This window comes from Polypterus senegalus, chromosome 18 (genome assembly GCF_016835505.1).
Source record: "Polypterus senegalus isolate Bchr_013 chromosome 18, ASM1683550v1, whole genome shotgun sequence".
NCBI classification, from domain to species: domain Eukaryota; kingdom Metazoa; phylum Chordata; class Cladistia; order Polypteriformes; family Polypteridae; genus Polypterus; species Polypterus senegalus.
The window spans coordinates 39925015-39952769 of NC_053171.1; the positions used below are offsets into that span (position 1 = coordinate 39925015).

Below are 27755 nucleotides of genomic sequence, written 5' to 3' on the forward strand. Positions count from 1 at the left end.
TTAAGCCAAGTTGCCCTTAATCAACTGGATTGAATTGATCTTAGCTTGTTCTTATAGTGTGTGACACTAGTCGCTCCTCAAACCCCACGGACAAACATTCAAGACACCAGGTAAAAGTACCAAAAATATTTTTAATTTCTTTTCTTTTTTCAATTGTACCACAGTGCACCACAATCTCAACCATAAACCAATCAATAAACAATAATAATAATAATACAATAAATCAATCCTCCACTCCCAGCAGCTCCGTCACACTACCACCCAACTCCGGCTCAGCTTGCTGGGTTTTCCATAGTCCTTTAAATAGCCCTCGACCTGGAAGTGCTCCTGTCCTTCAGTCCATGTGATTCAATAGCACTTCCGGGTCAGATGAAAACTTGTATTTTGTCTTCTGCCCGGAAGTACTTCTGTTCTTCCATCCCCGTGACTTGGGAGTACTTCCAGGCTATAGGGAAAATAAAAATCCCCCCCGTCTCCCTGCAGAGTCACACAGTGGCACCCACGGCACCCAGCAGGGCTGTGAAACTGAGCTCCATCTCCCATGGTGTCCTATGGGAATTCTGGGTACCTCTAAGCTGCAGGGAAGTCTGGTACAGAGTGACTTCTGAAAAATATCTGATAAAGGACAACGTACATAATTAGTAGGTAATCACACTTAGGTATATAGGTAAACTCCTCAAAAAAACCTTGAAAAAATTGAAGAAATCTTGGGAAAGGCAATTCAGAGAGAGATCCCCTTCCAGATAAGTTGGGTGTGCAGTGGATATCAAAACTGGGGTAAATACACTATGCAAAACAGAACACAAGTAACCCTCTTCACAGAGCTAGATGGCCAGTCTATCATAGAAGCTAGCTGGCAGTAACAGTTGCTTTTTATATTTTAGACATCTTTTGACAAAGCAGTACACTAGTACAGTATAGTACAAGTACTTGCAGAGTATTATACAATATGCAATAGTACAATTATTTGTTTTCTGCTAATGGAGAACATGTCACGCTAAATGACATGTTCATAGTTGCACAATGAGGCAGACATTCAGCTTTCAGCCTTGCAGCTGAAGATCCAGCATCCTAGCCACTAGTCCTCACTACCTGCTTACATCAAAACATTTTTTGCTACATTTCTATACAAAATAAAGAATATTCTACAACCGTAAAAGTGATTGTAATTACTGCTGAAATCTAAAATCAGTTGGCCAGTCTTTAACACAATCAAAACCACCACAAACCATTAGATCAAATACATAAGTTTATAATAAAATATGAAATATACAAACTAATTGTAACAATCAGAATTAGTGAATGTAACAAAAAGAAAAACTGAAGCACCAAAAGGAAACCAGGAAGTATCTAAGAAGTATCCAGATTTTAACAGCATGTGCCATCTTGGGAGATTTAAAGATCAGTTGTAGTAAGATTACAAAGGCAGGCACATGGCAAAAGTATGACAAAGCTACAGGTATGGATAAATGGATTTTGTTTGGGTAGAGCTTTGACAGCTGTCAGTTGAAGTTAGTGCTCCGTTGATTACTGTCACAGTAAAAAGCACAGTTGAAATTTGTACATGATAAAACAGCCATTAAAAAGCCTGAGAGCTATTGGTAGCATCTAAGTTTCTGGACTTAAAACTCTTTCATACATTTTCTTGTACAAAGGATTTTTAGAGAGCTGCACAGTTTTTTATGTTTGGGCTTTGGTATTTATATTTTTTTATATTTTTTTGACTTACAAGCTTCTCTTTCATCTTCTGACCCATCCTCTTAGCCCTCTGGCCTACATTTTTTTCCAAATTGTCAGAACAACTAGCATCGTAATGCACTGACTGTCTAACAGGTTTTTGTAGTGTAAGCAGTATAGAAAGCATAGAGGGATATTCTCAGGTGTTGGAAGATATGGCTTTTTAAGTTAATCACAGACTTTTAGGGATGATTTAGTATTGGGCAGAAAGCCAGTGTACACAAGATAACTCAGAGGTTACATTCACTCTGAAAAGGAGCTGACTACTGTGGCTATTTAAGAACATGTTCACTAAAATATAGAGACAAGGTTTTTTTTATTATAATACATTTTTAATTCAGCACAATTGAGAGACTTCAATTATTCTGCACTGTTTTTCTAGTTATGAAAATAAAAGTTTATCATATCAAAGTTTATATAGGAGACATGCAGAAGAAAAATGGATAGCTGACTAGAACATGTGTATTTGAGGTGAAGTTTAAAACCTATAGCATATAGGCAACAAGAAATAACTGTGAAGATGAAGCTAGTGACACTTTTTTTCATCTGGTTTGGAGTGAAGTGAGTGAAGCCGAGAAAAACTCGCATAACACATTAATTTTTTCTTTAATCCCAAAAACGATGCAATGCAATCATTAGCAATACTGCAGTGATGCCTGTACCACATGCTCCATTCATGTTCTCTCGAACTTCTGACAGAAAGACTTCAAAGCTGATTAATAGTGAATTTAGAACTCCTACAAGTGTGCAAACTAATGTAATTAAACAAAAACTTGAAATTTCTTGTGACATTCTTGTACAGTGCATGCAAGTTCCTGGAATGTTTCTATCCTAACTGACCAAAATGTACTTTTGCATGATAGGCAAATCAGGACCGAGTTGTGGCGGTGCTCTGCAAGCAAAAGCAAAGAAGGCTTATGTGATTAAAATAAAATAAACCAATGGTAAACATGTTGTTCTGGACTCACTGCACACAAATGGACATGAATCAGTAATAGTAAGATGAAGCAAATGACCTGCTCAGTTTTTAATTTTATTCATTTCAGTTGTATCCCTATTCCCTGAGTATAACTATCATCTACTAATAGTAAATTGCAATTCAATACTGGTTTCAGATTTTTTACAATTATGATTCATACTTTCAAGAATAATGTTACACAGCTTGTTTTTTATTTATACTGCTAGTTCATCTGCTTTACTTATACATTCTGAGTCCTTTTGCTAACCTGAGACACAGACTTTAATATTGTAAATATTTTAGTAAAAACAAATTCTATATACAGAGCTGTTAATGCATACCGCACTGCTGGATATACACATATGAACTTAAAAATAAGTTAATTATATGGGGCTTGCGTTTTCATAAGAAACAGTTTTTTCATATCTAATTTCATGGGTTTTGTACTGTATGGTTATACTAACAGCTGTTTAAGGTATTAACAGTCTAAGAACCTAACTACACAGTAGCTTTATTTAAATTCTTCTCAGACTTGTATGAAAATATTTCCTTTGAAAAGAAAACAGAGTAGACCATTTGTCTAGCTCTGAAATAATTTATTCTTATTTAAAATTTCATTTCATAAGTCCAATCCAACAGAAGCAACTTGCCTGTAAATACATTCATATCCATTTAAGCCGCTTCAGTCATTTCTATCTGCACTGCTTCCTAATAATTATCCCCTTTCTCTGTCTTCTTCCATTTTTGTTTATGTAATTAAAATAAGTATATACATATTTATTAAATTATTTTTTATGTTTCATCAGTAACAGTGTTGCACAATAATATACTCGCTCAAGGTCCTTTTGAAACAAACATTACGTACAGCTTTTTCCCTCACTGAAATACATAACATTGTCTTTTTAGGTGCATTCACATATAATGCATGAAGCACCTATTATGAAAGCCCATGTATGTACGTCCACCTGTCTCTCTGTCTGTCTGCATGAAACAACTCGGCCACCACATGGACAAATTTTGCTGAGATGAGACACACTTATTCTTCAAAGAAATTTGACACGAGAGTTCAATTTTTGTTCAGATATCTCGAACAGATCACGTTCTTTGAAGTTTTAAAGTTTCAAAAGTTCCCTTTGAAAAGCTTGGTTGAGTTTATGAACTCCTCCATCTTACAGTGGAGAAGCTTTCTGTGCGACTTCAACTAGGAAATAATGTATTGTTTCAGTTTTACGTGAGAGCGGTTGCTTGAACACATTTGTATATTTTCCTCTATTACTTGTCTGACCGCTGTTAGGATGCCTAATACACGTGAGTTAAATGAAGGGCAAAGTGCGAATGCGTGCAAACAGCTCTGACAGCACCAACCTTCACCTGCTGCTTTAGGTAAGTTAACTAATAGATTACAAAAGAAAAGAAGTCCCTTCTCTGGAAATAAATGAAAGGGGAAAGCAACTACATAAGCATATATACAGTAAGTCTGAACTGCTTGAACAATATTATCTGCAGATTATTATTGCAAAGAAATTACATCACAAGCCATTAACTAAATGGTATTTGAAATAATTAATAACATGCGAAAGGTGCAGCTGCCCTAACTGATATAAATATAGGACAGGTTTAAAAACGGACATTGGCGTCCAGAGGTGGGTGGCTTCAATGGCTTAAGCCCACAGTCTTTCAGTGTCAGATATACACAAACAATCACAGCATGCCCATGATTTTCTTGCCCATTGTGTACTATTCATATTCCGGTTATACAATAAAATAGTTTCTTTACTGTGTTTAATCAAATGTTAATACCTAGATGGGGAACCTATTTCAGTTCCTTTTCTCCTTTCATAGGTTAATTATAATACTGATTCAATGCTATTTGATGATATTTTTTCAATTACTAATTATGGGGTGCTACTCCATTGAATATACTTTAAAAAATGTAATGTTTAATAAACTGGAACCACAATTAATCACAGACCCTCCATCATTAACACATACAATTTCAATCGATGCCATTTCCACTGTCTCTAATTAGAATCTGCAGTGTATTGAAGCTCTTGAGCCACCTCAAGCCAATCTGTGCTCCATTTTTAACGGCAATGTAAAGAGTCGTTAAAAAGCACATATTTAATAATAATTCTTTAAATTCATATAGATCTTTTCTCACTACTCAAAACGCTCTCCACACAGGGAGGACCCAGGACATGAACCCATCATCTCCTTACTGCAGTACTACCATTGCGCCACCTACTAGCGCATGGAAATGCATTCTGTTATTGGTATTACTTTTAAATATGACTCATTGTTTCAAAACTATTTAATAAACAGAAATGTAATAACTCACTCTTGGATAAAGTAAATCAAAAATGTAAAATGCTCCAACTTTCATATCAATTAACTTAGTCACTGAACGCACCTGAATGTTATGCCATGCATGCATTGTCTAACTTGTTTCAGCATGTGAATAACCTTTACCTGTGTTTCCTTATGCAGATATTAAAGTTTTTTTCAAAATGGTGGTCTATACCTTATTCAATAATCCTTTCATAACATTTATTTTAAATATCTAAAAATTACGTAAATTAATAACACATAAAGTAACATATAAACAAACAGTACAAACTCTGTGTTAAGTATAACCAAATATTATTAACGTTTGGACTCTGGTACACTTTCAGAGTATAGGTTTTTTCTAGCTTATTAATGTTTCTTTTTCATGCTTTGATTGTTTCTTTTCTGTCTTTCATAGCACTACACACACATTAGCTCAATGCACAACTACTGTATTTTTTCCCAAAAACATAACCATATGATACACAAAATGGTCCTTCACGTAAAAAATAAATTAGGAATCATTGCATTCATTGCAGAACAGTGTTTTATTGATTTTAATGATTTCCTTATAATTGAATACAATAACAAATTAAACATAATACTACATCATATTCAAATTAAATCTAATACTGAATTTCCAGCATAAGAGAAGAGAAAAGGAACGCAATCTAATAAGAAGTATTGTAATCATCAGAAGATACTATGAGGAACCACACAACCCAGTAAAGAACTACATAGTGCCATTAAAGGATTATTATTATTAAACCAGAGTGTGCATATTAGAAATACTGCACTGTGCAGCAAACAGACAACTATCACTTTTACACTTCAAGCCCCACTGCCTTCCTGCATATCCTTTAAATCTGTCCCTGTAAAGCTACCAGAATGACCACATTTACACCATTCCATATTCTTGTAGACACTGCATTTATCTTCCCTGTTTAAGTGTCAGCATTATTTTGGTGTTTAAGTTGCACTTATACTATACTTATAGTATAATATACTATACTTATACTATGTTATAATCCTTGCATAGAACTTTACTGAATAAGAATGAGTTGAATATGTTTTGTACTTCTTGTGTATGTAAACTTATATTAGTACAAGTGAATGTAAAATTACGTTCAAAGTCATTTTTACACTCCAAAATATATAGCAAGAAATAGGAAGCAAATAGGATTGACTGGAATTAATAAAATTGTGAACATTTTGAAAAACATTGTTAAAAAGAGAATGTCGTGGTGAGACAGTACGGTTTTAGTTTTAGTTGCCATACTTAAATTTTGTTAAAATGTTTAGTTTCCAGCTTCCAACAAATTTGACCTTTCATTTGTATTCTCCATTTTTTTTTTTTTTGTCTATGTATTAAGGACTACAGTGATTTTTTTGTTATTGTGTGCATGGCCTTGGAAAATAATCTTAAATCTACCCTGAAGGGAACAATCTGTCTGGAGCTCATGGTAGTGTATGATCTAACTTTCTTAGCATGAAGATGCCGGCAATTAGGAAATCAAAGCAATGTAGAGAGCAGTTATGCAATTATCTTCAAATAAAAATCTGTGCCGAACAAAAATCTGATACTTCCTAAAGTCATAAATTATATTTAAAAAGTGAGTCTTTTTTTGAAGGTCAAAAATGATCTTATTCAAAACCACATTTTTGCATTTAGGCTTCTTATGTTAGCATTTGCACTAAATTAATCATTCCCCAAGATATTCAGAATGTAATATTTATAAAGCTCTCTCCTTGCCTGTATAATGTGTCATATTTTAATCCAAAATTTTTTATATTAACATTTCTAGATTTGATATTGTCATTTCTTCACATGTAAGATTTAGAAATGGGGTAGATGGTTTGGGTCTGCCAGGAGTAAAAAAGTCAAGATTTTTATGACTGATTATATTAGATTGTTCTTTTACATTCTTTAAAAGATTAGAAATTTAAGATGTGTTTGATTTATGTACAGAATGTTAATAAAATGTTAGAAGAAATTATTTTTTATGAGACAGCTGTAATGTGCTGAGAATTTGAACTACTGTTCATTATTATACAAAAATGGCTTAACTAGTGTGTGCAGTTTTAATCAAAAAAGAAGAGCATTAGGGAGCAATGAAAAAAACAACAGGTAGCAGCGAAATGCCAAAGTAACTGGCCGAGAGTGAAACCACACACAAAGACATTGCATGTCAACCTGCTCCTTTGGATCCATTGCCCTACCAACCAGTGTTTGCTGTTCAGAGAAGCAGATATGTTAACAAAAGGCAGAAAATATGCAGTATTTCTAATTGAGTTTGTGGTAAAACCTTTTTATTTGGAATAATTACTGTTTAACATCTTGTTACACTGAGAAATAATGCAAATATTATGACTTTTTGATGTCACACAAACCAAAAATTAAAATCTGTCTTTTGGTCCACTCACCAAAGAAGTGCTGTCAATTCTCGAAGCTCTGTCCCTGTTTCTGTGATCCATCAGACATTATTTGGTATTTAAATGTACATAGAGGCCTGCTTGTTATCTCTAGTTTTTAAACCATTGCTACTTCTTTCATGAGCCTCAACTTTTCTTGCAATTCAACATAGTAGTACTACCACTATTGTATAGTCTGATACCTGTCAGGCATTACCTCCGGTATAATTCATCAATGTATCCTATTCTGCTACTTTGTCTTTTACTATTGCAAGATGTCTATCTTTTCAGTTTTTTAATCGAGCTGTGTTTGATCTTTGTAGCTTCTGCACAGAGTTGCCTAGGATTGAAGTATTCTGTAGTATGTTGTTTGGCATCCCAGATTTTGAGGTAATTTGATGTTTTCTATTTTACAGGAGTCAGAGCAAAAGAGTCCAACCCAATTCTTCACCTCAACTAACAGGAACTTCCCGTACTGTCAAAAGATTCCCATCTGGACAAATCACTTCAAATGCCTTACCCAATGGCCAGACATACAACAGTCTAAATCATGTTGCCATCAAACAAGAAGAGGAAAAAGTTAGCAATGCTGTGGCACCGAAAGGTAATGAGAAGAGCCTTTATGACTGTAGTGTTCCTCACAGTTGCTCAGAGGATGATTGCGTCTCTGTATTTCTTCTTTTGATTTAAATGCTAGGTTTGCCTGTCTGGCATTTCACCTGTGGCTGGTAACTGTTTTTAGTATATTTGTTATGGTAGCTGCAAAGGGCAAACTATAATAACAACAAAAAAAAATGAAAATGCACATTAATAAAAAAATTGAAAATATAAACTAAAAAAATATGAAAATGCAAAAAAAAGAAAGATGAAAATCTGCTTATCCTACTTGTGGTTGTGGAGACCCTGTGGCAAATCTGGAAGTACCGACTGCTAGTCCACTGGAGAGCACAGTCATAGACTCCCACATTCACTCAGACTGAGTAAGTTTTTGGGTGTACCTGGAGCAGTGGATGAAAAAACTCACACATACACAGTAAGAACATGCAAACCGCACTCTGGCATGCCCTGCAACTGGATTCATAAACAGGACTGTGGATCTGTCAGACAGCAGCACTCAATATAATATTGCCCCATTTTAATTTCACTTGCTGCCATTTCTGGAGTGTGACCACTTAAACTTGACTTTGAAGATCAAAACATCATCTTGCTTAACATAGGTAGAAAAAATCAGAAAGGCGACTGAATATAAACAGCAAAAGCTGCATTTTAGGTAAACATAGTCTCCTGTCATCAGTGCACTGAAGTTTCCCTGTCAGTTATTATTGATCATCCTTTTCTAGCAGCAATTGCTTCCTTGTGTGATGCTCAATGAAAGGACACACACAGATCACTATGTCAGCTTGAACTTTTTGTAAGTCTGGGTGCTGCAGATTAGCACATCTGCTATGAAGCACACCTGAGACGGACAATGGTGGAATGTGCACCACTGCTGCTGCCTCCAGAATTACACTAATGTCTGCCTCTGAACAAAGAGCACTACTGCTTAAAGTTCAAGCTGCAACCTTGAAAGGTTTGGAAAAATGTTTTTAGATGACTAGTCCTGTTGAATGAAATACCTCTCTGGGATTTTCCCATTTCTCCCCACTTATCCACAGACTCCCCCCTTCTCTATTGATGTCTTTTCCATTTTGTTTTTTTGTTAACATTTTCATCTTTTTTTTGTTTGTGTTTTCTGGTTTTTTTTTTTTTTTTGTTTACACTTTCTTCCTTTTGTTTTGTGCTCTGTCCATTGGGGCTGCTCTACCTTTGTTTTATTATTTTCTCCAGCAAGAGCAATAATTCTTTTGAAAGATTTAAGAAGTTTTGATAAATCAGATTATTTAAAAAGTGCAGTTATGTGTCACTTCACAAAACACTGCAGAATTTGTGGCCATTCCTGAATGCAACACAGCAAGTCAAAGTAGTCACCAAAGTGTCTATGTATGAAATAATAACGTCATAATGCAAAAAACCCGGAAGAGAATAAAAGTATTTTAAAATTTTCCAGTTGATGTTTTTGCTGTGTTATTTAGTACAACTGGAAATCTTTATTGTTGTTTGCATGTCACATTGGGCGTGATGGGGATGGACAAGATTAGAAATGACTTCATTAGAGGGTTGGCTGAGGTTGGACGGATTGGAGATAAAGTCAGAGAGGCAAGATTGCGTTGGTTTGGACATGTGCAGAGAAGAGATGCTGAGTATATTGGGAAAAGGATTTTAAAGATAGAGCTGCCAGGCAAAAAGGAAAAAAGGAAGGCCTAAGAGGAGGTTTATGGATGTGGTGAGAGAGGAGATGCAGGTGATGGGTGTAACAGAACAAGATCCAGAGGACAGGAAGATATGGAAAAGATGATCCACTGTGGCAACCCCTAATGGGAGCAGCCAAAAGAAGAAGAGGAAGAAGAAGAAGAAGATTTAGTACAACTGGATATGTTAACGTCTGATCTTAGTTGATGAATGTTTAATGAAACTTTATTTTTTGCAACATAGTTATAGTGGTATACCAATCATGTATGGAACAGTAGTAGCATAAAATAGATGGTTCAATATAATATATACAGTACCACTCATGAAATGGTCTATTGTTTATAGTGGCCTTATCATGATGAAATAGGGGAACATCATAAAGTGACATTGTTTACAACTTAGCATGCCACTGGTCCTGTAAAATGACCTCATATACCTGGGCCATTATATGACCATATGTGACTGCTCATAGAATTTCAGGATCCTCACCCCCAAAATTGATTTTTGCAACATAACCAGCATTGTGAGTTGAAGGCACTCTTTGGCTGTCTACAAATGTAAACCCATCTGGATGTAGGAAATTGCTCAGTGATCAAGGTTTTGTACTCCTTGTACTTGGTCTCTTTGTGTGGGATACACTTTGTGAGGGTCATGTTGTACAGATTTTGTAGAGACTGCGTCACAGAGGTGCCAATTCAACTCTGTGGAAAGTTATGAGGCTGTAGTTTTGTGATAATTTGCAACTGTCTTATGAAGCTCCTTGTGGTGACCTGTGTTTCTCTTTGCTAGTGCACTTTGGCCATGTGTAATAGCCGCTATCATTACTTTTGAGACTTTGATATATACATTAAGTTGAAGTATTTGTGACTTCTGCAGTAGCTATTTGGAACTCTGTTGCTTAGAAAATTCACAAATGCTAATTTCTGTCCCTCTCTTATAGCTGACACATACAGTTAATTGGAAATCGATATTACACTATATGGGCAACAGTATTGGGACACACCACTTAATTATTGAATTCAGGTGTTTCAATCAGACCTATTACCACAGGTGTCAAAAATCAAACACTTAGCCATGCAGTTTCCATTTGCAAACATTTGTGACAAAAATGGATCATTCTGAAGAGTTCATTGGCTTCAAGCGTGGTACCGTGATTGGATGCCACCTTTGCAGTAAGACGGTTCATGAAATTTCATCCTTGTTAGATATTCTATGGTCAATTGTAAGTGGTATTATTGGAAAGAAGAAGCGTTTAGCAACAACAGCAACTCAACCACAAAGCAGAAGACCACATAAAGTCACAGTGCAGGGTCAATGACTGCTAAGGTGCATGGTGTGTAAAAGTTGCCCATGCTCTGCTGACTCCATAGCTAAAGAATTCCAAACTTCCACTGGCATTACCTGTGAGGTGGGAGCTTCATGGAATGAGTTTCCATAGCCGAGCAGCTACATGAAAGCCTCACATCACCAAGTCCAATGCCACATGTCAGATGGAGTGGTGCAAAGCATATTACCATTCAACGTTTGAGCAGCTAAAATGTGATCCATGGAGAGAAGAATCACATTTCTCTGTTTGGCAGTCAGATGGGTTATTTTTCAGGGGTGGGTGTAGGCCCCTTACTTCCAGTGAAGGGGAATCTTAATGCTTCAGCATACCAAGACATTTTGGACAAGGCTATGCTTCCAACTTTGTGGAAACAGTTTGGACAAGACCCTTTTGTATTCCAGCATGACTATGCCCCAGTGCACAAAGCAAGATCTATAAAGACATGGTTGGATGAGTTCGGTGTGGAAGAACTTGACTGGCCTGTACAAAGCCCTGACCTCAACCCCATCAAACTCCTTTGGGATGAAGTGGAACAGTGATTGTGAGCCAGTGCTTCTTGTCCAACATCTCTTCCTGACCTCATGAATGCTCTACTGAATAAATGGGCACCAGTTCCCTCAGAAACACTCCAAAATCTTGTGAAAAGCCTTCCATGAAGAGTTGAAGCTGTTATAAGGGGACCAACTCCATATTAAAGTCTATTTATTTGACTGCAATGTCATTAAAGTTCCTGTTAGTGTAATGGTCAGGCATCCCAATACATTTGTCCATATAGTGTATATGACACACCTTCGTAGATGCATTTATATTTCTAATCTAGTTACTTCTGTCTACATGTGCTGCTTCCATTGTAAGCCCCGTAAAGCACAAATTCAGGTCTACGATCCTTTTAGCTGCCAAAAAAAGCACCACATTGTAATTTAAATTTGAGGGTAATATGTGGCATGGCCAGAAAGTTAGTTGGTTTTGAAGTTAGTGCTTTAACTGTGGCCAGGACTTTTCTTTTCTCTTTCAAGAGTAGCAGCCTCTTTTTATGGTGTTTGTTTTCTAGGATTCCAGTTGTGTGCCGATTCTCTCTTAAAATAAATCCATGAATTAGAGTTGCTGTGAAGTTCTGCAGGACGTCCCTGCCCTGAAGAAACAGAACATATTAAAAAGCCTGTTTTGCATGCTCAGGCACTGATGTAACCATGTCTGGTGGGATGCCTAGTGCACACTGGAATGTCATACACTGAATAGGTGGAATAGGACAGGGATAGGCACTCGGTAATGCCATAAAAAAGTATGTCTGCATTTAGGACACTTGTCATCATGCCAGTTTGAAAGGAAGGACTTTGTCAAGCAGAAGGCCATATTTAGGTAGAAAGTACTTAAGAAGTTACTTCTCTGTGAGCTCTGAAATAAGAGACATGCAGTAATAGAATGACAGAAAGCTATTGGACTTTTGGGAGTGTTCCTGAATCAAAAAGTGATACTGTAGATTTCCTTTAAGGATCCTTAAATTGTGGTTGTCTAAAACAATGGTACTCAAAGTGTTTGGGACCAAGGACCACCTTGCTAAAGTGAGATCTAACAGCGGGCCACTGTAGTCTGTAGTCAAGGGTATTTATGTGAAAAATTCTAAGATTCAAATCCAATATTTCTAGACAGGCATTCTAAACTCTCAGCAACCAATAGTCACGAAAAAAAAAGCAGCCCATCAGCACTGATTCGCGCATCACCATTGGCATGGAATGCCTTGACAAGACGTGCACTCTCCAGACTAACATCAAAGTAAGTTTAGAAGAAAGACCTGCTCAGTGACCAGTCTCAGCTGGACTGGAGAGACTGACATTGATGAAGTGTTACATATGAGACAGAGAGAGAAACAGAAAGAGAGAGGAAGGTGAGGCGTGCTTTCGGTAATCACAACGGGTAATCAGGAGCAGAGTGGTAAGATGTGGAATTGAAGCAAAAGCTGTTAAATGGTGTTCTCAGTGGTGGTAGTTTTACGCCCAGTATACTGATTTAATAGCACAATACTGGCTAGCAGCCTTGAATATTACAAATAAATATTAAGTAAGTTCCTAACACACTAATTTTATCTTAGTGTTTTAAAAATCACTTTTCCCTGATGACTGTCACTTTAAAAGCTAACTGTTCAAGTGACCTGCCAACAAAAAGTCTCAAACTTTAAATTTTCTAGTTTACATTTTACAGGCATTTAGTTTGTGTTTTTAAGTTTAGTTTGTTTCTTTGGATATTGAAAGGCCCGTTTTTTATTTGTTCTCTGCTATTCGTAATTGATTGACAAAACATTTTTTACAAAAGTTCAGTTCTTTTTATACTGCTAGGTAATGTTGCTCTTTTTTTGTAACTGGCAGTTAATCATCTAGTAGATGTCTTAACTTTATTTGAACTTATAAAAGAGGTTTGTACTGTTAAGATTAGACAGTCCAACATCCCCTGACTCAACAATGTGAAGTTGTCTACAAGCAGGGTTGCTAGCTACTGTAAGACTTCAGGTAAGCAAACCATTTTTATGTTGTATTTGTATATATAATAGGATTTTCAGATGTACTTCTTTCTGTTCGATTTCTTAATGTCCTCAGTAAGTGGGCAGACTGGCCTAAGTTGTCTAGAGATCTGATGTACAAATAAGGTTAAAATCACAGGTTTGCCTGGGCTTTTGGGCACAGGTCAAGGGTCTCAGGTGGGAGGAAGAGAGCTGTATTCTGGGTAGTACTTTAAAGTAGCTCATGACCATAGATGAGGGTAGGAACGTAGATCGACTGGTAAATTGAGAGCTTTGCCTTATGGCTCAGCTCTTTTTTCACCACGACAGACCGATGCAGAGCCCGCATCACTGCAGATGCCACACTGATCTGCCTGTCGACCTCACGGTCCATTCTTCCCTCACTCGTGAACAAGACCCCAAGATTCTTGAACTCCTCCACTTGGGGCAGGATCTCTCCCCCAACCCCGAGAGGGCACTCCACCCTTTTCCGGCTGAGGACCATGGTCTCGGATTTGGAGGTGCTGATTCTCATTCCAGCCACTTCACACTCAGCTGCGAACCAATCCAGAGAGAGCTGAAGATCACGGCCTGATGAAGCAAATAGGACAACATAATCTGCAAAAAGCAGTGACCCAATCCTGAGTCCACCAAACTGGACCCCTTCAACACCCTGGCTGCGCCTAGAAATTCTGTCCATAAAAGTTATGAACAGAATCGGTGACAAAGGGCAGCCCTGGCGGAGTCCAACTCTCACTGGAAATGGGCTCGACTTACTGCCGGCAATGCGGACCAAGTTCTGATACCAGTTGTACAGGGACTGAACAGCTCTTATCAGGGGGTTCGGTACCCCATACTCCCGGAGCACCCCCCACAGGATTCCCCGAGGGACACGGTCGAACGCCTTTTCCAAGTCCACAAAACACATGTAGACTGGTTGGGCAAACTCCCTTGCACCCTCCAGGACTCTGCTAAGGGTGTAGAGCTGGTCCAATGTTCCGCAACCAGGACGAAAACCACACTGTTCCCTATTGAATCCGAGGTTCGACTATCCGACAGACCTTCCTCTCCAGAACCCACGAATAGACTTTTCCAGGGAGGCTGAGGAGTGTGATCCCTCTGTAGTTCGAACACACCCTCCGGTCCCCCTTTGTTTTTTTTTTTGTTTTTTTTTAAGAGGAGGGGCTCAGAGTAGAGCCGCTACTCCTCCGCATCAAGGGGAGTCAGATGAGGTGGCTCGGGCATCTGATCAGGATGCCTCCATGACGCCTCCCTGGTGAGGTGTTCTGGGCACGTCCAACCGGGAGGAGGCACCGGGGAAGACCCAGGATACGCTGGAGGGACTATGTCTCCCGGCTGGCCTGGGAATACCTTGGGTTCTCCTGGAAGAGCTGCAAGAAGTGGCTGGGGAGAGGGAAGTCTGGGCCTCTCTGCTCAAGCTGCTGCCCCCGAGACCCGACCTCGGATAAGCGGAAGAGGATGGATGGATGGATGGATGGATGGAAGGACTTTAAAGTAGGTAAGTGGGTAATTCAGTCCATCTTATATTCTGGGGTCAAAACCAACATAGGGATACCTATACTAGCTAAGTAGTAACAGTTTTGTTTTGTTTTTATTCTATTTTTTATTCTGCTTGACAACAGCATGCAGCCTGTCATGTTATGAATTAGAACCCCGCATGGAGTACTTCATCTTGTCATCCTGCTGCATTATAGTGTTCCAGAGGAGAGCAGTCCTTGAATATTGGCCTTTGTTTCTTATATTCGCGTTTGTTCTAGGGTCCAACCTGACAGCTGGCATTGACCGAATAAAGATTGTTTTCACCCCCATGATCTGCAAGCAAGTCTGCAATAATGGACATTGCTACAACAACTGTGAAAAGGGCGATACCACAACTGTTTACAGTGAAAATAGCCAAAGTCAAAATCAAGACTCCAAATCAGGCTTTCGCCTATGTAAGTAGAATTTTGAAACAAGTCTTGTTTGTGTTTAAGTGTCCAGCAAATATTGTAGCAGGTTTCCAAAAGAAAAGCAAGTGCAAAAGCAAGAAACTCTTGAAGAAAAGAATTTTTAGACAGTTTGTACAGTGGTTATGTTGTCACTTGATTCATATTGGCGAAAGTAATGAGCAATAACGGAAAAGTAACCAGCATCTTTCTCCTTTTTGAATTATCTTTCATTTAATTAGTTGTAATTTCTTATTAAAACTAACAGAAATACATGACATGCATTTAAAAATGTAATATTTCTGTTAGCCAGAGGGAAAATTTTTCATATAAAAAAGATGTAGCAAATGTTCTAATTAAGAACTTGTTTACATTTCAAAACAAAGTGCGCAAACTTTTTTTTGCAAACTTTGCCCATTGTTTGTCCATTCAGACATTAAAAAAATAAATATTTTGTTTTATTTCCCACCCCGGAGCCGGCCACATACACTTTTCCATGAGAAAAACATGGATTCCCCAAGTCTTTTCCCACTGTATATAATATTTGGACTTGAGTTTTATTTATGCTTGTTATAAAACTTAATTTAATTAAGAGATGCATTCTTCTGTGCTTCAGTGGTGGTTTAATTATTATCCTTTGGAATAAAAATGTTTTGTCAAGCAGGTTTTTTAGTTATCACAGTCACTTCAACAACAGTGGCTTCCAGTTCTGAATTATTAGTCTTCTGTCATTACAAAGTAAAGGATTTATAGGATGTCAGAGACAAATAATAGGGGCTCAAATTTTTATTTCTGGAATATGTAACAGTTATCTTGAAACTCCATCAGAGTTTAAATACTTATCATTTACCACAGGATCAGAGGACTTATATTCTCTTCAAGATTCCAGATTTTTTTCTTAGCTCAGTTTAGATTGGTACCAACTCTTTATTGGTGAATCGTGCTCCTTTATATTGATGTCATAATAAATTAATATGTAAGAGATTTTTCATAAAATAAAATGAGGTAAGTAACATGAGGTGAAAATGTACTTTTATTTATTTTAAAGCAATTGTGAAAAAGTGAAAATATACTCTTTTTATTTTAAACTTATTTGTATTATGACAAAAATATTTTACCTCCCCTAAGAAAGCTATGAACCCGGATAAGTATTTCAAGCAAACAAACCAAAAACATCATATATCATAAACTGCTTTGCTTTGTAATGTAAGAAGGGTGCCCAGTTTTGTATCACATTATGTTTGAGTTCTTTATCAATTTTATACATAATTTTAAATTTGTGTCTTGGTGTTGTTGCTTATTTTTATTATTGTGAAGGAAACATCATATGCTGGTGAGATAATTTCTTAATCTTGGTGGCCATCTTTGTTGTGGCTTCATCTGCACTGTTTGGTCATATGACTTTGATCTTGTGATGTGTGACATCACCACTGTAAACATATATAAACAAGTCGGCATGGCTTCATTTAGGAGGTATTCCATGAAGCACGTTTATCACATCAAGACTTAGCAGAGTATGTCTTACCTGGATAAGCGTCATTTTGCAATCAAGCCTCTGTCGGTTTAGCTAACACAGACTGTTTCTGATTAACTCAAGACAGGCTAAGGCAATTGTGTTCATGCAAATACTCAAGTTATTTGAGAAGCCCTGAGAAAATATAGTTTTATTTAAATTGTTGCAAAATTAAAGAAAATATATCAGAAAGAGTGATGTTCTTTTTCCTAGTTGAACAAGGCATAATACTTCTTTTGGCCTGCCATGTTTGATTGTAAATTTAATAATTTGCTAGTTAAAAGAATTATATATTCATAAAAATGTGACTAGTGTGAAGCTCACATGGCAGTTAGTAAAATAAAATTAAAGAACATACTTTAATGTTTTTTGATTCCTCAGTGACATCTATGTTATCACTTTGAGACACAAATGAAACATACTCATAAAAAATAGCTGTATTGTAAAATTTAGATTTTAACTATCATACAGAAATAAATCTAGATTAAGAATAAATGAAGTTCAGCCCACAGCATAGAGCTGCAGATACTCAAGGCCTCTCTAACAAGTTATGGGATCCCCAACAGCTTTGTTTCCTTTGTTGCCATTTATTTTTATGTCATCAGTGAGCGGTTGGTCTAGTCCAGCTGAAAAAATAGGCCCTCATCAAAGTCACCCGTCACGTAGCTACCCTAACCCTAGGACAGATTAGTCGTTTGGTCAAATGAGGAATTTGTTTGTTCAAGACAGAAAAACGAGTTATAATATGAAACAAATTAATATTGCATCATGTGTTGCAGTCAGAATAGTCTACAAAAAAGTGGTGACCCATGAGCTGGTTTTAAAATGTGAAGTCAGATAAAGCATCCTTTACATTTGCTAGATGACTTTTTTAACCTTGTTGTCATTTATAACTAAGGGCTTGCCCTCCACATTTAACTCTTGTAATATTTTTAATATTGGAATTGCGCAGATCTTCAGTGCAGGGAAAACACAAGGCAATTGCTCTTTCACGGTTATATTGTCATCCAGAGACATATTTGTAATATATTTGTATTATTAAAAACATTATTTTTTCAGATTAAGGACCACCTAAGGAAGATTCATATTATGAAAGTTGTTGTAAGAAAGCAGGTTTACATCTGCAAGGCCTAAAAACTATAATGCTTCATTAATGAAAAGTATTTGTTAGACTATCATTGTTTTTGTTTTGTAATATCTGATTCAACAAAATATGTATATGTCAACTTGTATTATTTTGTTTTAAAGTTTATATTTTAACTCTGCACACTTATTTAATCATTTACGTGCCTGTTGTGTGTTCACTTTTAATTTTGGCATTAATTTTAGCACAGTTCCAATGCAAAACAACACCTGTTTCTGTTTGTAGAATACATGTTTTGATCATGTGTCTATTTTTAAATATGTTTTACAGTAAATTGTTTTGGGAATGTTGGGAAATTGCATTAAATAAAGTACTTGTGGTAAGAGCCGCAGTCTGTTGGATTGAGCACAACTTTGGAGTTGCTGTTTAGACTAAACATTGCCGCTGTTGATATGTTTCATATGATCATTCATTAGAACTCTTGTGATTCATTGGATTAATTTTTGTTTAGTTACACTTTAAATCATGGAGTCATTTTTAGTTTAAATTATCATAGTGAAAGCACTTGTTTCACATTACTCAAAAGTGATGGGTAAAAAAAATCTGCTTAGCTTTAAACATGCAGCAGCTCTCTTCCTGTCTGCTTGTTTATTTTGTATTTTTTTAATTGACAAGCTGACTATATTTTCATCATTTTAAGTGGACCCCTTCTTTATTAGCTAGCCAGGGAGTACAAGCTTACTTTCAGCTAACACCGAGTCTTTAATTAAATTTGTTTTATTTTATCTTTATTAAGGTTTTGAAATCCTTGCTTAAAAAAAAACCAAAAGATTTCTTAGAGATTGAAGTTTATGGTAGCCTTGGGCTTCTTGTGTTATCTAATACACTGATATGAAAACTGTAAGTGGAACTTTAGCCCAAAGGAACATAATGGGACCTTCTTAAAATCATTATCAAAGAATCAGATTTCACTTAAACAAAGGTGTAGGTTCAGTGAAACAGGATAAAAGAGCACTGAGGAAATGATTTGATCAACATTAATTGCTTCCAATTTTCCTGTCATTTATTGGTGCTCATTAGTTGTCAGATCAGGAAGTCGCCAAATGTGAATATGTATAAATCAAGTAAATTAGTTTTGGTGTGTAGGGAAACAAAGAATATATACTTTCTTCCTCAATGGCTAATGACCATGTTAACATTTTATTTCAGACTTCTGCCAGATTCCTTGCATGAATGGTGGACGCTGTATTGGAAGAGACCACTGCTGGTGTCCATCTAACTCCACAGGGAAGTTCTGTCACCTTCCAGCTCTTCGTCCTGACAAACAACTAGCACTAAGGAAGGAAAGCAACCGGCCTACTCAGAATACATCCTTTGCTCACTCCATGTTCACATTGCCACTTTCAAATCAACTAGGTAGATGTGTTCAGTTTTTCTCTCACCTATCTATCTTTTTAGTAAAAGATAACAATAATAATTTTTGAATGAAACTCATTGTGGGAAACAGTCCAGACACAGACAGGCAGACATCGTTTAAGCACCACAACACGTTTATTTACGAACACTATATACAAGGATGACACACACAACCCACTCTACCCCAAAGTCCAGGCCTCTTCTCACACTGCCTTTCTCTTTAGGTCTGCCTCCACTGCTCTCCTCTGAACTCTGTCCTTCTACTCTGCCGACTCCAGCCATCGGATGGAGGAATGTGGCCCCTTTTGTGGTCACCCAGACGAGCTCCTGGTGCCTTCCGGTCTGGAGCCATCTTATCTCCCCCTGTCCTGGTACGGCGGCATGCCGCTGGGCAATCTCGCAGCTGCCCCGGCCTTGCGAGCTGCAGCGACTCCACCTCCACAGCTTGTCCTGCTGCCGCCACGCTGCCGAAGCACCGCGGATCGGCGCGTCTGCCACCAATGCAGATCCGGGCAGTCCCTGCCTGCAACAGAAAATGCACGTCCGGCCCTCCAGGGCCGACTACCATTGGGCAGGGCACTTACCACCCGGGTCCCGCCTGTCTGAGGCATCTGCCTCGGCATGGCCTTCCTAGAGGTGATGCCATCCCGGACATCCTCACTGATGGTGTGCTGGTAGGAGCCAGCTGCGCTCCGGCAACGCCCGATGTTGTATTCCCGCACCAGGTGGGAATGGCCCTTCCGTGAACCGGTGGCAGTCTGTGGGGTGAGTTGTTCTCCCGGGGTTGTGTGGGTGTTGCTCCCGCAGCGCGTGTGTGGGCGCACCTGCTGTGCCGGACTGTCCACAAAATTATTTTTTCGGACGGGTTCCTGCATTGAAACAGGCAGAGAGTCCCATCTGGGATGCCATTGTGAGAAACAGCCCGGACACAGACAGGCAGACATTGTTTAAGCACCACAACATGTTTATTTACAAGCACTATTTGCAAGGATGACACACACAACCCAATCTACCCCAAAGTCCTGGCCTCTTCTCACACCATATAGGCACAGAGATATTATTTCTGTGAAGTGATTGATTCAATTAAAGTGTTTAAATTCAAAATATTCTAAATTGTAATAGAAATATGCTATTTTTTACCCTCTGATAGAGTTCCAAAGGGAGCTAGATCCTTGGTAAAGGATCAAAATCAAGAATAACATATTTGTAATCACTGACATTGAAATTGTCTGAAATGATACTCCACATGCCTTTTCTTGAAATTTGTCATTATTAACCTTCTGTGAGTGGCTCTTAGAGGGCTAGGACCACTGGTAAAGAATAAGATATCAAGAATTTTAGTATATTTGTAATCAGCAACCTTGAAATTGCTTAAGATGACCCTTCACATGCCCTTATTGCTGATCCCCAATTTTTCAAAGTTTTATGAAAAGCAGGATGAACCCATGGGATTAGTTGATGAGGCATTCACAAGTTCATGTCCTAATTATGTTGCTGAAGACACTAATTGATTTACTTAGGGTCAGGGTGTAATTTGATGCGCAAAATGGGGCCTACAAATGAGTTTTTTTGGGGTCTAGAGGCTCAGAAATAGGGGGGAACCTCAAAAAGGTCAACATCTTGCATAGACGAGTGGATTGGTATCTCATATGTTTTGTTGTTCTCTTGAGTTAGGAGGTGCCAGACAAAAAAACTGAAGTGATTTCAAAGCATTCATAAGTAAATCTTATAAACACAAAAATCATATTTAGTAAATATGAATGTAAAATAGTGCACTTTTTTTCAATTTCACTGGTTCTTCACTGCCAGTTATCTTGTCACTTTGAGGGACAAATTAAATCTACTCATAAAATTTGCTGTATTGTGAAATTTGTAGTTTAACCACCAAACAGAAATAAATGTAGACTAAGAATAAATGATGTTCAGTATACAACATAAAGCTGCAGATACTCAAGGCCTGTCTAAAAAGTTATGGGGTCCCTGACAGCTTTGTGTTCAGTGTTGCCATTTATTTTTATCTCATCAGTGAGTGGTTGGTCTGGTCCAGCTGAAAAAATACCCCCTTTTCAAAGTCACCTGATCAATGAGAAAGCTCTGAAGAACATTTTAGACATGTCTCCTTAAAAAACATTGGCATCCATATGGCAACCAGTATTTTTTTTATAGGCTTGCATGCTTTGTATTAATATAATAAAACCGCACAACTATTTTCAGTATACCCTGAAGTAGTGGAAGTATTTCAGTGGATTTCTGTGTTCTTGATTTAACTCGGATTATATACCGTATATACAGTACAAACTTTTTCTCACAGCTGTACTCTATAAATAACTCCTTTGTGTTGCCTTCAGCTTCTGAATGAAAGACACTTTCAACACCTTTCTTCCTTACCCTTCAGGGTTTTGTTTATTCCTAAACCACCTTTTATAAAGATTTGTTTGCTTATCTAAATTATTTGATCTGATCCACATAAGGTTCTGTTTTTTTTAAGTTATAATTAGAGGTTTTAAAAAGTCACATGCTAAGATGTTTACATTTTTTAGAATTTTTTTTAAAACATAAAAGGATAAATATTCTTCCACTCCTTCAAATAACACTAATACTGATCATATTTCAACTTGAAATGAACTTTAGTGGATGTATCTATTTATTTTTGAAAGGTAGTCCAGTTAGACTCACTTGTGCAGGCTGAACTGAGAGAATGAGCTCTGTGCTTGTTGGTGCTACGACATCCCTGCAGTTTTGTTTTTGCTTTTGAGTGGCTGCAGTCTGAAAAACACAAAAAATTCTTACCCATTTTTATATCTTTGAAATTACAGAAAATCAAATGGTTATTTTTAAGTATGTTTTTTGAAAGTGTGTAAGTCATGTAAGTCATTCACTAAATTGTTGTATGGATCGCTGTAGAATGTCTCTATAATTGATCAGTAAGCCACAGATCACTCATACTGGAGTTACATGGTCAACGATAATTAAAAAAAAATGACAGTTTTCATTTACTTTGTCCATCTACAAATTCTGTGAGCCTTACTGTAATCATAAGGAATGCTTCATGTTTTTCAAAGCTGTATGACATTTCCCAAGGTTATAAACTGCTTTCCTTTCTCAATGTTAGATTGAGTTAGATAACCTGATTAAGAGTAATATTTGTTAGTTTGTTATTTGTTTTTAATTTTGCCCATCAAGTTGGAATTCTTTAGGCAACCAGTTTTAAACAACAGTGATTCTCTTTTTGCAAGGAGTTTATGGTTCTTTAAATTATTTGTCTGGAGACATTAAGGATCAAACATAGTCTAATTATGAATTAATTCCATGCAACTCACTAGTTAACATTTTAAGATCATTTCTTTTAAAATACCTTTGTGTGTTAACATACTGCTTTAAAGGAAGTTCAACAAGCTAAAATTTATTTTCACAGCTTCTGTGCATCCATCCTTGGTAAATGTACACATACACCACCCACCGGAAACTAAAGTGCAGATCCACCAAGTAGCCAGGGTAAAACCAGAACCTCCAAAGACAGACCAAAATAGCCTTGATGGAGTGCAGTTGATTCATTCTGTGCAGCAGAGGACTCAGTTATCCAAAGGAGCACAACAAGGAACAGAAAACAACTCCATTAATGGCAACAGCATCATTGGAAATGGAAGTGGTTCTTCGAGGCAGCAGAACAGGCTCAATAGCTATGTTGGGAGATGTTTTCAAGAAACTGTTGATGGCCAGGTGAGTAGTTTAATAAAAAATAAAATTTTGCAATAGTAATTATCAAGAATGTAAAATGACACACAGAAATTAGTGTGACAGAAAACTATTTGCCTGAATATTACAGAATCATCATGTCATTGTCATTTTCTAACCCACTTAATTCATGCCAGGTTGTCGGGATGGCTATCCCAGCTAGCACAGGGCACAGGAATAGGGCGCCAGTTCATCGCATGGCGGACACATACACACAAACCCAAACACAAAAATACACACTAGGGCCAATTCATCATCGCCAGTTCACTTATTCTGCATGACAGTAAGAGGAGACCAGAGCACTCAGAGTGAACCCACACAGACACGGGGAGAACATGCAAACTCCATGAAAGGGAGCACCCAGGACGTAAACCCTGGTCCTCTTACTGCAAGGGAACAGCGCTACCACTGTGCCACCAAGCTGCCCAGAACCCACATGACAGTAGGAATTATTTGGCTGATTCTGCATGGTTAGATTTGAAATGAATAAGAATATTATGAAGAATATGATTGAGCGAGGAGCAGGAAAGGAAAACTCATCTTGTAGTGGAACTTTCTTTGTGTCTTACATCATAATTTCAGTGTAGTAATCATTGTAGGGTTTAATATCACATGATTAGCATTAAGATGGTGTAAGATCATTTTAATATTTTTTAAGGTTTCTATATCTTTCTCTCATGTCCTACTGTACCTAACTTTTTCTGGGTCTACTTTTTTGTTACACTACATGCTATATCTGAATGTGTTCCAAGTTTCTTTTTTGTGAACTCACAAATCCCTGTAATATGTTTGCAGTTACTCATGCAAGAGCAATTATCTCCTGCTACTCTCTAATTGGGTGTTTTGACACTTTAAGTGAAGGCAGTGTTGAACACAGGGGTGTGACCTTGTTCAAAAACATTAAGAGTAAGCCAGACATGAAATTCTGTTACTTGAAACACTGTTATTAAGAGAATATGCAACATGAGTATAGGAAAGAAAGGAGGCAGCAACATGGCTATAGACACTTCATATACTGTACTCTGTAATAATAGATAAATGGGCGTAATATTTACTGTGAGAACAAAAAGATTCTCTGCGTTCATCTATTTTTCCAGTTTTTGAATAAGTTTGCATTCAACTTCAGTGTTATGTTCATTTCCTACCCTATACATTTGACTGGTGTCAGATCTTTGAGAGTTTATGCATAAGGTCCCCAGGACCCTGAGCTAGATTAATCAGGTTCAATTATGGATACATGGAAGGGGTAAACAGAAGTCTAAACTATACGTATTTTATGTCTTCTCCAGTGCACATGTTTCTCATTTAAAAGTAAATAACATGTTCTAAAGGGATATATTTTCTTTATTGCAGTAGTAAAAAGATCTAAGAAATGAAGTTGGAATTTGTGTTTACATGCTTCTAATTCTGTGTTCATGATTTTTATCAAAACAGAATTTATAGGACAGGTGTTCAGTCACCTAGAGGTAGGGGTACAAGTTGTGTACGATTGCATATTTAAAATTTAACGGCGACAAATGTGAATGAGCAGTACCTCATCTTAGAAATTTCAGACATTATTTCCTCAGAATAAACAAGTCCTGGAACTTCCCAGAGTCCTGCTGTTCAAGTCTGGGCACTTCACAGCCAGTAAATAGTTGCTGGGTTGATGGCACAGTATGAGCCCTTGTATATTTTTAGCACCTTTTTAAAATGTATTTGAGAAAAAGCTTGTCTAAAGGTTATATATTAACTGCATTGTTTTTGCATTATAGTGTGGTAAACCTCTTCCTGGTCTGACTAAGCAGGATGATTGCTGTGGCAGTATTGGAAAATCCTGGGGATTGAACAAGTGTACGGAATGTCCTCCCAAACCAGGTGTGAAATGTAACAAGTGACTACTAGGCTTAATAACACTTTTCTAGACTTTTTAAAATGTGATCTTCTTCTCCTCTGGGAACACATCTTTTGCACTTAATAAGAAACCATGATGTAATTGTATTCATTGTGTTTCCAGAAATATTAAGTCATATTTTTGAGATCATGTTTTATATGCTGAATTCATTTTAGGTAGCATTAAGTAATTATAGCTACAAAGATCAAACAATTCTCTGCACTTAAACAGTAATGTGATATTTTACAGTATTATAAGCATACTTTTGAATTTTGAATCAAAATGTCTGTGAGTATATTCAGAGTAGACTGTTTGTGGAAGGCTCATAACTTAATTACATTCCTTGTTTCCATATTTCTGTACTACAGTTGTGAATTATTTTTCTTTTTTTGGCATACATATTTACCAAAAGTCACTTACAAAAATGATGATACATGCAGTATTTCTGAGTGCTTTAATAGTCAGTTGGGAATAACAAACTTTATAAGAGAAAAATGACAAAAGTAATAATAACATAACATCTTACTGGGGAGAAAATGTCTATATTTACTTCTCAAATGTGAAAAATAAAAAATCTAAAATACAGAGCAGACATAGACATATTAAATTCGAAAGTTGATTTCTTCGAACAGTATATACAATTGATCTACTTTTAATTTTGTATTTACTTTTATTTTTACTGATTTACTTTTAATATTGACCAAGAGCAATCGCTGATCAGTGTTATTATTTATTTTATATTTTTTCCTCATGCGTCTCCTGTTTTATGATTCATGTTATCTCTACCAAACCCAAATCAAAATATTCCCCAGCAATGGATCAATACATTTTAAAATAATGGTTTATCATGTTAGATGGTTTTATTTTTTATTAACTGAGGGACTTTCATGTATCCTTCTTTCTTCATAATGAGAACTAAGTGAACTCATTTTTAGGTGACCATCTGGCTTTTGTTTTTCTAGCTCAGTCAAGGTTCATGGAGTTGTTATCACTTTTTAATTACAGTGAACAGTGGACTATTACAATGATACAAATCCTTTTGATGTTTCTCTTTTTCTTTCTGTTTCTCATTAGATCTTTCTGTTAAACATATAGAATAAAGCTCTGGGTGCATTATTGTAAATGATTATATTTTGTACTGAAATGTATTTTTGAAAAAAAAAGAAAAACACGGTCCAACCTGGTTTTGCCAAAGTGTGAGAAGTAAAACAGTGTGAAAGAGAAAATGAGTTTAGTGAGGGCAGGTATTGGTGGTCATTGTAGGTGGAGACATTGAAACGCAAAATTACTCTCTGATGGTAACACCTGTACTCAGAACACCCACCTTAATTCTGAAAAGACTAAAGATACACTAGGAGACTGTCATACAGGTTTTCTATATAATTATGATTTCATTATTTTTTGCATGTGATTGAATTACCCCATTTATTTCAAATTGATTGATCATATTTCTTCATTTAATTATAGACAAATATAAAGCTGTCTCCTAAAAACTGCACTTAGTGCCTTATTTAGTTATCACTTCATGGTACCCAATAGCACTGAAACAGCTAAAAAATGTACATATCTAATAGCTAAACATTAATTTTTAGAATACATCTCTTTTCTCTCTTTGATTACTTTTACATGCTGCCTCTTAGAAGCAGAAAATGTTTGTTTAAAAAAAAATCACGTTTTATAAAATTCAGTACCACTTTTTCAACTAGTCTGTGTGTATACAGCAATGAAGTAATTGTACACTTTGAGCACAGGATGTTAACTTAATAAATCATATTGTAGACAGGATACCCAATAGTTCTCACAAACTAAATTTGATTAAGCATTTTTAATGATGAATGGATGACCTCCAAAATAAGTCACAAAAGCGGGCCATGTCCTTCATTAGCATATCCCGAAGAGGTTTATCCCAAGGCAGCCAGTCCCCAAACTGCTACCGGCAAACTTCAGACAGTTCAAAATATTACAAATATCTTCAAAATATCCAACAAAGTAGAAAAAGTTAAAACCCTGACTTATAAACAAAAGGGCAACTATGAATCTTTCTAAATTGAGAATTGTTTTAACAAAAATAGAGCAATTAAGCGCAAAATGTTGGAAAATCCAAAAACGATATACCTAAAAAGGCAATCTGAGGCAAATAGGTCCAATCTACAAATCGAAAGCAATACTCTAAGAACAAAATCAATAAAAACAAAAAAAAAGACAAGATTTGGAGTAACCAGGAGAAGAACATGAAATCAAAACAGGTCAAAGCCAAGGATCAAAGAAAACTGTGCATCAAGACCAAAAAGAAGCCCAAGAAACATTTCAACAACATTTATTTATTTATGTAGCATTTTTAATTTGTGGGATGTAGCTAAAAGTGCTTAATAAGATGTAAAAGAAATAGTTACAAGAAAAGAAAAGAGATTAAATTAGGCAAGACTAATAATGAAGAAGAAATGAAAAATAAATCAATATGAGCTTACATAGATAACTATTTAGTAGAAAAGTAGAGTCCTTATATTTAATATCACATTGAAAGTCTCTAAAGATGAGTGTGATGATAATAAGTTCAGATGACCTGGAGAACAGAAAAAAAAGAAGCTACAGATAAGCTGAAGAAAAAAAAAAATAAAAAATCTGCAGGGGTTCCAAGACACCACC

The 27755-nt window shown here is 36.7% G+C and overlaps 1 protein-coding gene across 2 annotated transcripts in view; it reads left to right on the top strand.

The window, feature by feature from the left end:
• LOC120519151 (latent-transforming growth factor beta-binding protein 2-like) overlaps positions 1-27755 on the top strand; it is a 389450-nt gene that overhangs the window by 198744 nt on the left and 162951 nt on the right. For both annotated transcript variants that reach the window (XM_039742299.1, XM_039742300.1), the window contains exons 4-8: positions 7849-8036; positions 15321-15497; positions 19295-19501; positions 22917-23221; positions 24991-25093. In XM_039742299.1, coding sequence (XP_039598233.1) covers positions 7849-8036; positions 15321-15497; positions 19295-19501; positions 22917-23221; positions 24991-25093 — 980 coding nt within the window. The remainder of the gene's footprint in view (positions 1-7848; positions 8037-15320; positions 15498-19294; positions 19502-22916; positions 23222-24990; positions 25094-27755) is intronic.